Here is a 16237-nt window from a genome sequence, read left to right as displayed (position 1 = left end):
AGATTTAATCACCATTTTGCAGGATGGAGAGACTTGGACAAACTCTCATGTGGCAACTTTTTTTCTGGGATGGATCCCTCCTGTGTTTTACCTGACAATGTTGCAATTATAAGTCTCCAGGTGTGTATCTCTTTCCCTGGTAAAAGAATTGGATTTCAATGTTTGAGCTAATTTTCTTGAATTCCACAGAAACTGGATGATGGAACAGTTCTCCTTCGCTTGGCACACATATGGTTTCCACAGTTCCTCCTTTCTTTCAAATTTTCATATAAAATCTACCTCTTCATTACACCAACCTCGATCTCTTGACTGAGACCAGAAAAGTTTCACTGGTAATATGAAAATAATTATTATGTGGATTTTGAGCAACAAGCCTCCTTGCTTCTATAGACTCATTCTCTAAATTCTCATTTCAAATGCAAGATTGGAGAGGACAAGGATCTATCTGTTATGGCAAGTGTGGAGCTGATAAAGGTGTTAAAAGCTAAAAAGGTAAAAACAACTAGATGCATGGCGATATCAATCCATACCTATAAGCAATTAGTTGTGTTATCAATGTTCTATTCAACTTCCAGATGAAATAGATTAACAGAAACAAGCTTATCCGCCAATCAAGAAAGAGCTGAAATTGAAAAGAGGCTCGTCTGGGAAGCAGAGGGCTCTTCTACACAAGTGCCTAAGGTTGTTAGAGGAGGACAAATCGATCCTTCTACTTTGGTTGTTGAACTTACTCCAATGGAAATTCGTACCTTCATTATCGACTTTGACAGTAAATGGTCAACCACTTAGAGGAAAGGAAGACGATCTCCATCAGTTTGTAGCAGATTTCAAGAACATATCCGCTGTCTAATATGAGGGCAAGAATCTTGCAAGTGGATTGAACTAAAGTTCACTGTTGTTAAATCATAACTCATGCCATTTTGTTGCACGCTAAGCACTTGTAATTGATGGCTGAAGAGCAAGCAGGCCAAGTCCATTCTTCACTTAAGCCTGATAGTTCAATAAAACTTAATTTCTTCATATTTCCCATGGTTATTGAGTTGATCATGTTTATTGATTGAATTTATTGGCATCACTGTTTTTTAACTCGAATCAATTATAACGTTCATGACTCGAAAAAATCTAGTTTGATTATCTATAAAAAAAATCAATTTTTTTTATTTTTTTAATTGATATAATATTATTTTAATTGATAATAATCATAAAAAATAATATAGGTGTGTTTGATAATGTGGTTACAGTTATTTTTTAAAATATTTTTTATTTATAAATTATTAAAATAATATTTTTTATTTATTAAAATATTTTTTATATCAACACATCAAAATGATTTAAAAATATTAAAAAATTATTAATTTAAAACAAAAAAATAAAAAGATAATTTTTTAAAAAAATACCTTTAAAATACAAAAATAAATAGATATCAACAATTCGGTTTAATAACTTTGATTATGCTGAAAGGGATTGACATCTTATGCTCGTAATCTTTGTAGATGCAAGTCTTCAGGCTTATCATATGCATCTAGGCATACTATATTCCATCCAATTTGTTACATGATTAATAATGTTTAGTTCTCTTAATATATTTTTTAATAATATTAATTAATTAATCAAAGCAAGTTTTGTAGCCTTGAATCTATTTATGTGCTTGCAAAAAGTAATTAATCAAATGAGTTTATTTTTTTAAGAAAAATATATATACTACTTGTATGTTAATGTTAATACTATAAAGTCAAGCTTTTTTAATCTATTCATCAAATTTTAAAGTTGATTTTGATTCGATAAGTGAAAAGTAATTCTTTAAAATATGGAAGGGATGGTGTAAATTAATATGTTTTTTCCTACTATAATTTGTATTATGTTACAATATTTATGAATTACTTTTGTCTGAGAAGGCTTTTAGTCAAATATCATATATAATTTATATATATATATATATATATATATATATATTGTGCTGCTAAGAAGAAACCATTTCATTTCACTGTGAATTAAATTGAAATTTAACATTTCCACATCCAAATTGGTGTTTACATTGTTACAAGGAGTTTTATTAAACCCATTACTTGGTGGAGAAAAAAATAATGACTCATTTGTATGCAGAAATCTTTAAGAATTCATGCAATGAAATGTTGAAAAATAAAATATTCACCACCTGGGAAAAAAATTGCAATTTCTATTGCACAAAAATGAAAACAAAATATTATTTTATTTTATTTTTCCTTTGCTGATGGGAAATACATACATTAGTTATTCCCTCTTTGGAGCTGTGAATAGAGTCCGAGGGAATTCTGCATGTGCTGTCGCAAAAACATTGACAAGTCCCTGTTATTTTCCTTTTGTATGCAAGTATATGCCTTTGCAACATACCCGAAGTCCTGTCCATACATGTGGGACGCACATGCTGCCTTGTAAGTTAGGAGCTGCCAATCACCTGTTGCAAAAAAACCATAAAGGCGTCATGTAGATTTCAGTTTTGGGTCGCGGCCTTACAAAGACAGCTTGACACAACCCTATTCAATCATGTTAACTAGATAGACCAACATTCTATTATTGTCATATTCTATCATGCTCCAGTAATTTCAAATATAATGAGTGCATTAATTGGCATGTGGATCATAGTCTCACAGAGATGTTTAGAGAGGTTGGAAAAATTGTCCCTTGCTCACTGGTCGGTTGCAGAACCAGTATAAGGAGTTCAAAGATATGCAATTTAAGGATAGAGTGATCAAGATCACTTAATATATGTGTCAGCTTATAGAGACGAAAGATAGGTACCGGCATCAATTTCTGATGCAAGGATGCTCTTGCTGAAATGACGAGTTGACCACCATCTGCAGCGAGACCTCCAAAGTCCTACTGATTTCCCATGGGTAAACATTTTAGGGATTCCATTATAACAAACAGAATAGGGTTGCCTTTTTCCACCTTCATTTCCATGCTGACAAACTGACATCTCATCCTCTTCACACCGAGAGACTTTAAAAAAGCACAAAGCAAACTCTCTCCAAGTATCATATTCCACAAAGACAGCATCTAAATGCAAGGCTATCATTTCCAACAGGGATTGAGGGCTATAATCCCCTGCAATATATCAAAAGAAAGCAATCAGAGAAGGGAAAACAGGCTAACCAGATCGTTTCACTCATTGAGAACATTTACCCGAAACACACACCACATGCCAATAAGCACATGCTAAGAACTCAGAAACCCATGGTGTTGGTAGGTGATCATGATGGCAGTAATTGTGGTGGCAACTAGAAGGAAAAAAAAAAAATCTGAATTTTCCTTTTCCATACCCCCTCTCACGTGGTGATAAAAGTGCACTAAAGTTAGCTTTCATTCCCCTGTCAATCATACTAACCAAACAATGGTTTTAAATCACAGTTGCCAAAAAGAAGGCAAGTGAAGGATACCGCAAGCAAGAAAAACTGTTCCAGCCACATTGTACATTAGCAACTGTGAACAAATTTAAGAAGATGGATACAAATTTAAAAAGATGGATCTTTGAGATACAAAAGTGCAAAGGTTTCCAATACTGCAAAAGGTAAATAAACAATACCCTGCGGCTGGTTATTCAGGAACAAGTTCATGTCCAGAAAACTAGAAAACCTTGCCTGATGCATACAGTGGTAACTTAGTTATTTAGAACGTAGAGTACCTTTCTGATGCAGGCTGATAAGCCTTGCCAATGACTGGCTGCATTTAGGATCACTCTTTAAGGTGTCCTCATAACAAGTTGCAAGTACGACACTGTTATTAGGATCAACTTGCTCCAAAATATTAGCCTTCATTCTGCACAAATTACATATTTTATTTCATCATGAACAAGATTAGGAGAACATGATTGAGTAAAGGATACAGCTCAAAGACAAGTGTAGCTGCATGAAAATTTAGATACACGCTAACTGGTATTAGACCCTCTTTTAATGGACTTCTATTTCCTTAAATATGTGCATGCATGCATGTGTGTGTGTGTGCGCGCGCGTGTGTGTGCATCACTACAACCAGCTATTGGAAACACCAACCAACACTGGTAATAAAAAACAAAACCAAAGAGAAACAAGAAGTAGCACAACAACAAAAATGTATCCTCCTTGTCAAAGTTTACAGATGTTCCTCTGTCAAGTCAATCAGATGCATATAATTACTTTCTTTGATAAGTAACACATTATCTACACCAAAGGCTTCATTGCCGATAGAAGCAGTTTAAAACTCAGCAAAGTAGTACCTCTTAGGAAGTGCTCCGCTTGAATTGGCACAGAACTTCTCAATTTCATCAAGGGCCTCTTTGTCTTTGCATCCAATCAGCAATAACTGGCAAAAGCAAATTTGTACTGTTTAGAAATCAAGATTCAAACAGTAATGATATTCACCAATGATATTGGAATCAATAAATTCCACATACACACTAATGACTGCAATTATTAGAAAGCAATAAGAAATCCTCACTACTTTGTCATGAAGATAACATGATCAAGTCAGTGATGATCAGCGACAGACAAAATCATCTTACACATTACCAAAACCGCACAACACATACATTTTAAGAATACAAGGAATTTCATAACATTGGAGGAGCTCAAGAATGAGACATCTGTTGGCCAAATCTTCTATATCACATAGCCAACCTGCCTTGATCTAAAAAACAGTGTTTCGATAATTAGATCAAGGACAGGTTTGTTCTGCATAACAGTAGAGCCCCATATTGTAATGTCTCACATGCTGGTGCCTTGGATAAACTGTTGAAAAGATATAATCTCCAGTCACTCTTAAACATAACAATGTTGTGCCAACTTCATCACGAGGAAGGGCTAGGCAGGTGGTTCATAGATTGTAGTTCTTGATTATTTCATAAAACATGGAGACATGCTAGAATGATGTACATACTGCAGGCCTCTAGAGCCTCGCCTCTTGGAAAAGGGGAAGCATTGAAGTGAAAAAATGCAAGCAAATGCATCCAGTTATTTGTCTTGTATAGTTGTAAATTCCATATCCTCAATCTGGTCTCCAGGACTAAAGGTTGCATCAAATTGAAAAGGAAAACCAGCTTAGTTCTGGTCTCTAGGGAGGCAATATACTATTTTGTGGTTCCCTGTCAACAATCAACTACAGTATAGGTATCCTGTATGCTACTCCCAAGGTTGTAAAAACATTATCTGTCACCAGTCTACGTAATGGTGCAAAATGGGAAAATATTACACGGGCAGTCTTAAACTCACATACTTTCCCCAAGGGAAAAGGCTACTGTGATCAAACTATTTCTCTTAGAAACAACACCATAGCATAACTGAATGCAGCAAGTACATTTCCTTAATGGAAAGAGTGAATGCTGTGTCCTATACAGGAAAGTTTAAATTCTTGCAATAATATTTTAACAATGTTTACAAGATGTAAGTCATCATTTATGTTCCCTTTACCTGTACCAAAGGAAGCAAGGCTGCTGGTACTGGAGGAGTGGAGTGTATGGCTTCTTGCAAATACTTCACTGCATTCCTATATTCCTCATCACGAACTATCTGATCCAAGTCCCAATTCCCAGTTCGCAATGGTAACAGCCATGAACCTGAGTTCTCTTTGGCAAGACAAATAAAACATTTAGCATGCATATTTAGGCATGTGCTTGCATGCGTCAGATTTTTCCATATAATGAAAAATAACGATAATCATCATTCAGCATAACAGAATCATGTCATAATCTTTAGCTCCTACCGGTGAAATTTAAGCATTTCAACAAGGGGGATCTAATACTGTAACAATGCAACAACCAATGAACTTCACATAACAGAAGCACATGGTTTTGAATTCTTTATTGAATGTTTTGGGATCAAGATTTCAGAATCACATCCCTACTGGCTGTAACATAACTACACTAACAACTGAGAATTTCAACAGATAAAGTTGCTTAGATTATGTTTTATCTTTCATAGCTTAACAATTTTATAGATGTAAAATTATTTGCATCTTAAAAAAAAAATCAGAAATAATTTGCAACTACCACTTCCAACTAGCTACACCGCTGGCACAGACAGCATCATCATGAATTAAAATTACCTGTGTCTTTGGAAATGTTAAGGAGGTTTTCTCCAGGTTTACAATTAATTTATCTATTGAAACAAACAAATCAGAAAACAATTGTGTGCCCTCTTTTCTACCTCTCTACCTTGCAATTTGACTTTGTCAGCAACTAGCAGTGTCAACACTATTTCAGAATTCAATCAGTGTAATCATCCCACTTGATATTCACTAAAAAAAACACACTAGTCTTCATCAGCTTATTAGCAATTCACCAGCAAGAAGATGCTATGACTATTAAAAGACACTATAATTAATGAAATTATATCCATTAAGAATTCCTTTGTGCCATCATTAGAATTTAAAAGCATGTCATATTAATTGATGATCAGTTCAATTTTTATTGAGAATGACAACTTTTGGCATTTAAAATGTGTAGTAGCAATCGAGTTAATTACTAGAACTACATCTAAATATAGATAATTTCATGTTGGTGCATGAGCAAGGATGATTTTTCATGGAGTAACCCAAAAGAAATTGTGTTCTATAGATAGTTAAATTCAGGAAATTGATTTTTCCCCAACTTCTCTATACCTTCTTATTTGGGCCTCATTTACGTATCCATCAAAGCATACATAACATGCATGCATGATTCTCTACATAATGCAAAGGCCTCTCCCAGCGTAAGTAAAAATATAAATGTACTTCAGTTGCCACAGCAGCCTGGGATATGCAGCATAAACTTATCATCACTAAATATGATTCTAGGGTGTTCCTTGATGGAGTGAAAGATATAGTATTGCTACGCCACTCAGTTAGGTAGAATTATAGAACCTCATGAAGGTGTGTTGTTATCGCAACTAGGCAGAATAACATTTCTGGGTTTGATTTGGTCTTCAGTACAGACCTTTGAAGGAGCTTCCTTTCTCACTAAATTGTCCTAAATGTTTCCATTCTGATTTTTTTTTCAGTTCCTTTTTTTCCTTTTTCAATGAGGCTGTCTTACCAGTGCATTAGAAAATGCAACAAGAATCCAAAACAATGGGATTTGGAACTCACCAAAGGCAGTCGGATTAGGGACAAAGTGCATGACACCACCATTATTATCAAAGGAGGCATCACTTTCAGCAGAGTTCACATAAAAGCCTTGTGGTTGAAAGTCTTTTTGGAGATTTTCTTTGTGCAGTTTACCAACCTCCACAGGTAATGCTTCTCTGTTAAAGCTACCATCAACCTCCACAGATATTTCTTTATCTTTCATGACAGAAGTCTCTGAATCACAATGAAAGGAAGCGCCACTTTCTTCATTGAAAATTGCATTGTGCCGCTCTGAGTCCCCAACTTCATGGCTGAATCTCATAGCTGACATCTCTAGTTGTGAAGGAGTGGCTGGCATGTCTGAATGCGTAGGGGAATGAATTTGGAAAGTATCCTTCCATTGCATTTCTTCCGGGAGACTAGAATACCACAACTGACTAGAAATCAAGCCCAGGATCATATTAAAAAATGGATGATTCTCGTACCCACGCTCTTCCATCAAGCTGGGAAAACAAAAGAATGATGCAGGTTAAATGATCAGAAAGCTTTTGGAAATTACATATAACCTGAATCTCAAATTCTTGATCTATAACTTAATATTATCACATCTATATAAGAAGGGTGTAAATGAAGAGCATCCAGGGTGTACAATTTACTATACAAAAAAACAGAAACATGTTTGAAGAATTTAGGATCTACAAAATCTAAAACAAACTGAATAAAATATTGTTTCATGTATCAGAAGTGAAGAGTTTTAATCCAACTATCCTGAAGGAGAGAGGTTTTCCTTCTTATGACAGTTTCCCTGTTAGATGGACAGTATAAAGCATACTTGTCGTATCACTTGGGCAAAACAAGACGTTAATAATCTTTTAGATGGAGGTGTAATCCTTAATATGCAACATTGATAAAAAGTGAAAATCAATCTATAATGACAAATCTTGGTTGCTCTACCTCGAACAGTAAAAACATAAGAACATGAAACCCACAAGTAGATCAAAGGGCATCTTGGGTTTTCTTCCTTTCTTTGTTAAGTAGTATTTGTGCCTGATGCTAGTTGCTGACGTGGGCACATAATTTCTTATTTTAAAGCAATGAAACAACACAACATGTAGCATTGAAATATCATTATGGTCATATAGCATTGTAGTACGCTGCAAGTCCCATTATCTAGTCAGCTATTAAGTATGAAAAAGTGATAATCGTACATTTTGACATTGTGACGTTCAGCTTCAATATCTCCTTGCATAACACGGGAAAGGATGAACTGCAAACGAACAACAAAGCTATCCTGTTCAACAATCAAAGTCTTTGATCAGCACAAAACGACTTTAATGCACACAAAAATCTGAAAAAGAGAGAGGGGTTAAAGTGGTGTACTCCAGCTATATCATGGGTGCTGAACAAATAATGCTTCTGTAAGAATAGAAAGAGAACTTTTCAACTATACCTCTTTCATTTGCCCATCCTTGTTTCTTGTATTTGATAAGTTGGTTCCAATCCTTGCCATCCAAGTATCATAAATGCTAGAAATTGCTGACAAACTGACATCATCACCTTCTATGTGCTTAAGAAGATCCAGCGCAACCTAAACATGCTACCATGTATGTTAAAAGGCTGTATTATAAATGCCCTAGATATCATTGTAATTTTTCATACATACATTACAAGCAATGTGATATAAAGAATGCTTTACAATCTCAACAGATCAGAATGATCAAGATATGCACAAAATCCTAAGCAATGGATAAAAAGTTCAGCTGATTGCTGCCACGTTGCAGCTGAAGCTAAATTGGGGATGCAACACAATGGTTCCAAAGAAAAAAAAACGACATCTTGTCATTCATTGGTCTTAAGTCTCTGTGTAACCCACTAAATGGTCTTTGATCTCGTGTAGATTCTATGATCAAAAACTCAGTCTCTCACGTTGCCAATAGCCAGTTCACAAAACATATTGTTTCATCACCAAGCAAAATAGAATATGATAAATCAGTTGTTTTGAGAATCTCTCCATTTCTCTTCGAAGCACAAATAATAAATGATAGAAAAAAACTTCAAGTTGCATCATTGCAAATGCCCCAAATGTGAACATCTGAAATTTCAAATAATATCAGTTTATGGCAACACAATTAGCGCAGCAGTAAAGAAAAAAAATACAGGGCAAGGCTGTGGTGGGCATCAGAAACATACGGTATACTTGAAGCGATTCGAGATAGGAGATTTATCTTTGCATGTGGCTCTCAAAAACACACTTAGCACCCCAGCAGCTTCTCTCCAATTGTGTTGTCTGACTAATTTTTGCAAAAGATAATACAATCTCATACGATTTTCATGTCGAATAAAGTTGGAACCAAGTCCGAGAAGGTAGGATGGCTTGGTTAAAGACAGCATAACTCTAGTATAAGATTTTTCCAGTTTCGTGATATGACAATCATTAGCAACCATTGCACTACAATGAGTTCTCCTTTTGCGTTTTTTCGATTTTTTAGCATCAACTTCAAGTGCTAACTTCACGGGTGGGCTCTCCAATGCTTTGCTACCACTGGCTTCGTCCCCCATTGGGAGATTTTCCGCCGTCTCAATATGCAAACACATCCTCACCCTCCTCAAAAACAAAAACAAACACAAAAAATTAATTCATGGAAGATTGGTAGAATAATAATAATTCAAGTAACATGATTAAAATCAGAAAAGGAACGTCTTTACCTGCTGCAAAACTCTGATCAAATTAAATATTTAAGAAACCGAGAGTAATAAGGAGAATTAGGGTTTTGAGATTCGATGGATACTTATTAAAATTATAATTATGTTATTACAACAAAAACTAAAACGCATCAGCCTTCTACTGTAGCAAAAATACTTTGTGCACTCTCTTGTAATTCAATGTGGATCGCAGCAGTGTGTTATACGATAATTTTTACTTTGATACTCAAATTTTTATTTTATGCGATTTGACTCTTTTAATCTCAAATTAACCCCAACCAATTTTTTTCTTAGGAGGAGGATTGCATTGAGAACTAAGGGACTGAAGTAAAATTTTCAGGTAACATGTAGGGAGTTGAAAGTTTCATTAAAATATTTATTTTAATCCTTTAATTTTTAGATATTAAGTGATTAGTCCTTTTAATTGCAAGATAATATATTTTGATACTTGACTTTTTTTTTCTTTTTTTTAGTTCTTTTCTTGAAATAAGAGAGAGAAAATCATTGAATTCTGTTATAGAGAAAGAAAGCAGTTACTGATGAGGATATTGGACATCAAAATAATTGATTTTTGTATTAATTTTATATAACAAGAGGGGTTGATTTTAGATTTTAGAGTGATTTGTTGGCTTCTTGGCAATCATGAATTGATTCAATAAAGGATTTAAGGTGTTTTTAATTAAAATTTAGTTAGAAATAAATTTTTAAACAAAAAAATAAAAGACTCTATTTTTCTGGCCACTTTAGTAGCCAGATTCTAAGTTTCTTAAATGACACGATATTTTTTTCAACTATTTAGAGTAGATGATATATAATTTTTTTCATTAAACTTTTTTTAAAAACATAAAGGCTCGTGTGCAGGGCGTTGCTTTATTAGGTGATGTATTAGGCTTAGCCTATTCTTAATTTTATTATTATTATTTTTAATTTTTATTTGTTAAAAAAATAAAGTATTATTTGTGTATATTTTTTCAAATAAATTTTTTATTTATGTTTTAATTAGATTGTGATTATTTTGAAATGATATTGGACGTATTTAATTTTTAGAGAGGTAGATATAATTTACCTATGATTTTTTTCTTAATTTTATATAAATTAAATTTTTTTAATATTTATTTTTTATAAGATTTCTTATATGTTTTATTTTAATTATTGCAGCCATATATGTTATATATATATATATATATATATTATGTACAGCCTTGCATTATTTTATATATATATATATAATTAGTTTTTAATAAATTTTATATGTTTATTGTTTTTTATTATAAATTTCATGTATTTTTCTATTATAAATTTATTTTAATAGAGAAATTCATTTGACATAACTAGATAAATTACTCGTATTATAATGTTAGATAACTTGATTTTTATTTTTCATTTGGTTTTCTATTTTTTTAATTGTTGATGAATTTTTTTTATTACTTTACACAATAATTACAAAATTATTTAATTAGATATATGTATAATTTTTTTTTATTTATACTAGAGTTTTATACGCATACATAATCTAGTGCATAAAACTATTTATTCAATGTTTGTTCAATAAAATTTAAAGGTTTTGAGTACTTTTAGATTGATTTTTTTTTAGAGGAAAGTTTTATCTTTTTAAGATGAGTGTTTGAGATATTTACCACATGTATTTATACATTAAATATAGATATATAAATAAATTTATAAAATATTTTTAAAGATATTTAATTAAATTATTCATATTTTTGCAACAACACAGGTTCACAAGTATTTATTACTTTTTATTTATTAATAAATACTGAGACATTAGGTTTCAATACTTTTTTTTGCTTATTGTATCAATTTTTGTTTTGAATTGATACTTTTTACTTATTATATCAAATAATATTTCAATATTTTTTTTTGCTTATTGTATTACCTTTTGTTTTGAATTGATACTTTTTACTTATTATATCAAATAATATTTATATAAGATTGATGTCGCTTTACATTTTATAATTTGATTTTTATATAAAATTTGAAATAATTTAAATAAATTTATTACTATTTGTTGTTTGCATGTATCGATTCATGGATGAAGGGTTTCATAACTATATATTTTATTAAAGGCTCTGGAATCTCACATGGAGAGCTTGAGATCTAACTCGGGCATTCTTATTAATAAATTAAAATAAAAAATCAAGAGCTCATTGCTGGGATGGAGGTTGATTGGTTTTTCTAATTAATTATGTTTTGGTGTATGTTTTTTTTTAATAAAGAGTTAATTAAAATCAAATATGTTTGCATCGAGGGGCTTGATTTAGCGGTGGAAGGGGCTTGTCTCCTTTTATTACACATAGGTTCGAGCCCTGACGTGCATGTCTGTCATCTTCATAATGCCTTACTTGTCTGCTGGGTTTGCAGGATATTTAGTGAGTCGTAGGGATTAGTCATGGATACGCAAGCTGGTCCGGACACTTCACATTAATAAAAAAAAAAAATCAAACACGCTTGCCTCATCACTCTTTTTTCCAACTCTCCAATGCTTTGCTGCCACTGGCTTCGTCTCCCATTGGGAGATCTTCCACCGTCTCTACATGCAAACGCATCCTCACCCTCCTTAAAGAACATTAATTCATGGAAGATTAGTATATTGATTCAAATAACATGATTAAAATCAGAAAAGGAACGACTTTACCTGCTACAAAACGCTTGATAGGTTTGGGACAGAAACCAGAGAAATGAAATATAAGGCACTGGTAATGCAGCGTGGGATGAGTTAGCTTGGGAAAAGGGGGTAGCTGATTTTTCTTAGTCCTTCATCTCTTAATAAAAGCTCCTTCTCAGTCTCATTATTTTCTTTTTTTATTTGTTTTCGTTTTCGTTTTGGTCCTTGAATTTTTCTGATCCTTTTGTTTATTCTTGCCTTTTGCCTTTTTTTCCTGCTTAAAAACAGTGCGTAAGCTAAAAACGAGGCGGGGCCGCAGCCACCACCACGTCACCCTACTAGCACTCCCTTTTTATTTAAATTCAATCTCTAATATCCAGATCCAATTACTTTTTTATTTCCTCGATTATTGTTCTTTTGTTTGTTTGAAGGAATCATGGTGAAAGAAAACGAGGTTGCCGCAATGGAAATCGAGGGTCCAAAACAGAACGATTCTGATCAGATCAATCCGAGATACACAATCAATGGTTGTCATTGTTATCGAATGAATTTGCAATCTCATTTTTTATTTATTTCAGTTTAAACAAAAAATAACTGAATACTTAAATTGAGTAAAATTATTAATTTTATTATTTTGATAGTTAAGGTATTTTGTTAATTAGTGTTGCAATTACTGAAATCTGCGCAAATGCAGCATGGATTGAGGCACGGCGATTATGCGCGTTATCGGTATGTGACTTAGTTTATTGTATTTTGTTGGTTGTTAGTTAAGGAATTTTGATTTGAAGGTGTAAATGGTTGGAGGAATTTTGATTTGAACGTGTAAAGGGTTGGATTTTGTTGGAAGTGTAGGAGGTATTGTACTGCGCGGTTAAGGAGGTTATATAAATCATTGAAGTTTACTCATGGTCGCGGTAAATATACGCGTAGAGCTGTGAATGAATCAACTGTTACTGAAGTGAGGTATGCCTTGTTGACTACAGCTTTTGTTTAGTGCACCTTTTGTTTTAGAATTTGTATAATTTTGTTTTTGGTTTATTTTCTTGTTGTTACTTGTTTCTCCATATGCTTGTGATGTTTGTTCATTCCAATCAGCTTTGTTATTTTTTTTTTAATAGCTGTGTAGTTTCATGAGTTGAAATCGGTTAGGTCGTTTTGCTTTAGAAGTAAGAACTGGATATTTTGAAACAAATATGATATCCATGACAGATTAAATCTATGAAGATTATAATGTTTCACTGTATTTGAAGATTATAATGTATCTTGTTTGAAGAAGAATAGGTATCTGCATCTGGTTCTTTATACAGCGGAGAGAGCATGGAGCCATGCCATGGAAAAACGACAGCTTCTAGATGGCCCAAATGCTAAGCAACGTATTTATTTGATTGGGAGACTGAGGAAGGCAGTGAAATGGGCTGATTTATTCTCAAGATTATGCGCTGCCAAGGGAGATTCCAGAACATCTTTAGAAGCCGAGGTGTGTCCATGTTTTTAGTTTTCTCGAGTCATATTTCTTTGGTATCTCCTTATGATGATTATTCAAAGAAAAGTTTGTGCAAATTGTGTCTAGTATAATAATTGCATCAGCGAGAATTTCTGTGGATATTCCTTCACATAGAATAGGTGAACTTCCCCATCAAGTTTTTTTTAGTGGTGGTGAGCATGATCACAGCAATTGCTCTCCAGTTCTATCTTAAGAACATCTGTTTTAGAGAGAATGCAAAAGCATGCAAGTAATCACAAGTGCAAAACTGGAGTCTATATGTATGTTCTGTCATCTATCATATTTATCATATTTTTTACCTTTCGATGTTTTGGTCTTTTTTTTTTTTATCACTTAACAGCACCAAGTTGTTTTGGGTTCTTTGTTTTGCTAATAGCTGCTCAATATTCACTGCATGTTGAGGAGCATTCCTATAGTTTAGTTCATGTTGAGATAGCTCATTCGTTCTCAATTAACAATGCTTTTTTGATGTCCATTTTATAGGCCTATGCATCATGCATGAATGGGCTTTTGTTGTTTGAACAAGATCGGAATTGGGACACTGCATTGAAGAATTTCATCAGTGCCAGGTTACTCTTGTCTCTATTATATTTGATCATTATCGCTACTGCTTTTACTTTGGAACAGTGTTTCTCTTTGTCAACAAGCTTTTCTGAAAAAAGCAGCCATTTGCCTGCCCATGTACTTCCTGAGCTGTTACTTGAACGGATGTGTTTTTGTGTATGGTGGCTATTTTCCAAAGACACGATTCTATGTACTTGAGTTCATTAGCCTGAGAATTTTACTCTCTCCATTATGCCATGTCCTTACTCTTTGCTTTCATCTATTCCATAGTGATTATCCACTTCAAATAGTTAACATTAAGTTCACATCAGTTTGCTAAATTGTCCATCATACTTTTTTTTTATATCAAAGTAAAGCAACAGAAGGTTAATATTTGAAACATCACTATTAAATTTGTAATTGTGGATGCAATAATTACACTGTCCCCTTAAAACATTGACGCTCTCAAAGAAGGCCAACATTTTGATTTCTAGTATCACTTTCTCGACCAAAATCCTCTCATCAAATAATTCCAAGTATAAAGAGATTTATTTAGTACTTGATAAATAAGTTTTTGGCCTGTATAACTGACTATTGTGTTTGACTAGCTTGATATGTTGTGTAGAGCTGTATATGAGGAACTTGGGAAATATGGAGACTTAGAAAATCAAGTTTTGTGCCATGAGCGTGTTGAGGAGCTGGAACCTAGTGTTAGATATTGCCGACACAAAATTGGCGAGTCAAATCTGAAAACTTCTGAACTCTTGCAAATTGGTGAGATGGAAGGTCCTGCCCTAGACCTTTTCAAAGCAAAATTGGAGGTGAGTATGGTCTTTTATCAGAATTTGTGCATGACCTGCTTGTTTTCGTGTCTCCTACTTTCAGTATCTTCAGTAATTGCCTGTTTTTATTCTGTTGCCTTATCATTTGAAAAATTAAATTCTGGCAATAACAGTGTCATTGTTGATGAAGCTTTCTTTCTGATTATAAAAATGATTTTGTGCACTTGAAGCAGTGTAAGCAGAATGTTCATGTTAGACCAATTCCACTCTAGCCTTTTTTATACAAACTAGTGATTCCCTCTGCATTGAATTCTGTCTAGGACATCATGTTAGCCAATGGTTATTGAATTTGTAAACTCATCTTTTATCTATTCTGTAGTTTGATTTGAGGAATATATTATGGTTGTTTATTTTGTCATTTTCATTCTTGCATTTAAGAATATTCTGCCTTGTTTTGTAGGCTGCAATGGCTGAAGCGAGATCTCAACAGGCTGCATCACTGACGGAGTTTCACTGGCTTGGTCACAGATTTCCAATTTCGAATGCAAAAACTCGGGTTTCTATTTTAAAAGGTTGGCATTTGATTTCTTTGGGTGAAGATTTAGGTGGGAATATTATTATGGAGTACTATACTTGTAGGTGTGTAATAACCTGCTGGGTTTGCTTATTTAGTAAACATCCATGGCTGGTATGAAATCTTCTCGTTTAGCAGTTCTTGAACAATTACATGGATGGTCATTATGCTATTTCTCCAGATTCTTTTTGATGAATCTCCTCACCAAATTTCATGGACTGATTCTTGATAAATTCTGTTCATGTGCATCTTTAAATGGAAAAGTATGATTCAATGCAGGTGATGGCAATATATGTGAAATGGTTTTTTCTCTGTGGGTGAGAAGCATTGTTTTACTTTTGACAACTATAATTTTTCTAAACTTCATTGAGAGATCAATGAAAATGACTCTCTTTGTTCTTCATGTTGCATATTTAGTGATATTTATGAGGAGGCTGACATAATTTGCTGGCCAA

General features: G+C 33.4%; 2 protein-coding genes across 6 annotated transcripts in view; one reads left to right on the top strand and one right to left on the bottom strand.

Moving 5' to 3' along the window:
• Window positions 1-1955: 1955 nt before the first annotated feature.
• LOC105138552 (TAF RNA polymerase I subunit A) lies at window positions 1956-9876 on the bottom strand. Of its 2 annotated transcripts, none has more exons than XM_011044665.1 (10): window positions 9760-9876; window positions 9244-9658; window positions 8504-8641; window positions 8262-8344; window positions 7075-7556; window positions 5421-5575; window positions 4232-4317; window positions 3662-3795; window positions 2779-3084; window positions 1956-2434 (listed from the first exon to the last, which is right to left on the bottom strand). In XM_011044665.1, exons 2-10 carry the CDS (start codon window positions 9646-9648, stop codon window positions 2247-2249), a joined length of 1977 nt encoding a protein of 658 aa, XP_011042967.1. In that variant the 5' UTR covers window positions 9649-9658; window positions 9760-9876; the 3' UTR covers window positions 1956-2246. The 2 variants fall into 2 exon arrangements, with proteins under 2 accessions (XP_011042967.1, XP_011042966.1); XM_011044664.1 differs by having other exon boundaries at window positions 9244-9655.
• A 2414-nt stretch (window positions 9877-12290) lies between these two features.
• LOC105138550 (signal recognition particle subunit SRP68-like) overlaps window positions 12291-16237 on the top strand; it is a 6638-nt gene continuing 2691 nt past the window's right edge. The window contains exons 1-7 of one of the 4 annotated variants that reach the window (XM_011044660.1): window positions 12291-12906; window positions 13042-13108; window positions 13232-13342; window positions 13661-13856; window positions 14367-14452; window positions 15052-15247; window positions 15669-15780. In XM_011044660.1, the coding sequence (XP_011042962.1) occupies window positions 12816-12906; window positions 13042-13108; window positions 13232-13342; window positions 13661-13856; window positions 14367-14452; window positions 15052-15247; window positions 15669-15780 (859 nt within the window). In that variant the 5' untranslated portion in view covers window positions 12291-12815. Of the gene's footprint in view, window positions 12907-13041; window positions 13109-13231; window positions 13343-13652; window positions 13857-14366; window positions 14453-15051; window positions 15248-15668; window positions 15781-16237 lie in introns of those variants that run through there. The other 3 variants (XM_011044661.1, XM_011044663.1, XM_011044662.1) reach the window with 3 other exon arrangements.

The sequence above is a fragment of the Populus euphratica genome, unplaced genomic scaffold (genome assembly GCF_000495115.2).
Source record: "Populus euphratica unplaced genomic scaffold, PopEup_1.0 scaffold79.1, whole genome shotgun sequence".
Lineage (NCBI taxonomy): Eukaryota > Viridiplantae > Streptophyta > Magnoliopsida > Malpighiales > Salicaceae > Populus > Populus euphratica.
This window is presented reverse-complemented; position numbering and strand designations above follow the sequence as displayed.

Coding starts and splice junctions, on each gene's coding strand:
- LOC105138552 (XM_011044665.1), bottom strand. CDS start 9,648: ATGTGTTTGCATATTGAGACGGCGGAAAATCTCCCAATGGGGGACGAA. Junction 8,642..9,243: donor CGAATCGCTTCAAGTATACC/GTATGTTTCTGA, acceptor TAGCATGTTTAG/GTTGCGCTGGATCTTCTTAA. Junction 3,796..4,231: donor AGCGGAGCACTTCCTAAGAG/GTACTACTTTGC, acceptor TAATTTGTGCAG/AATGAAGGCTAATATTTTGG.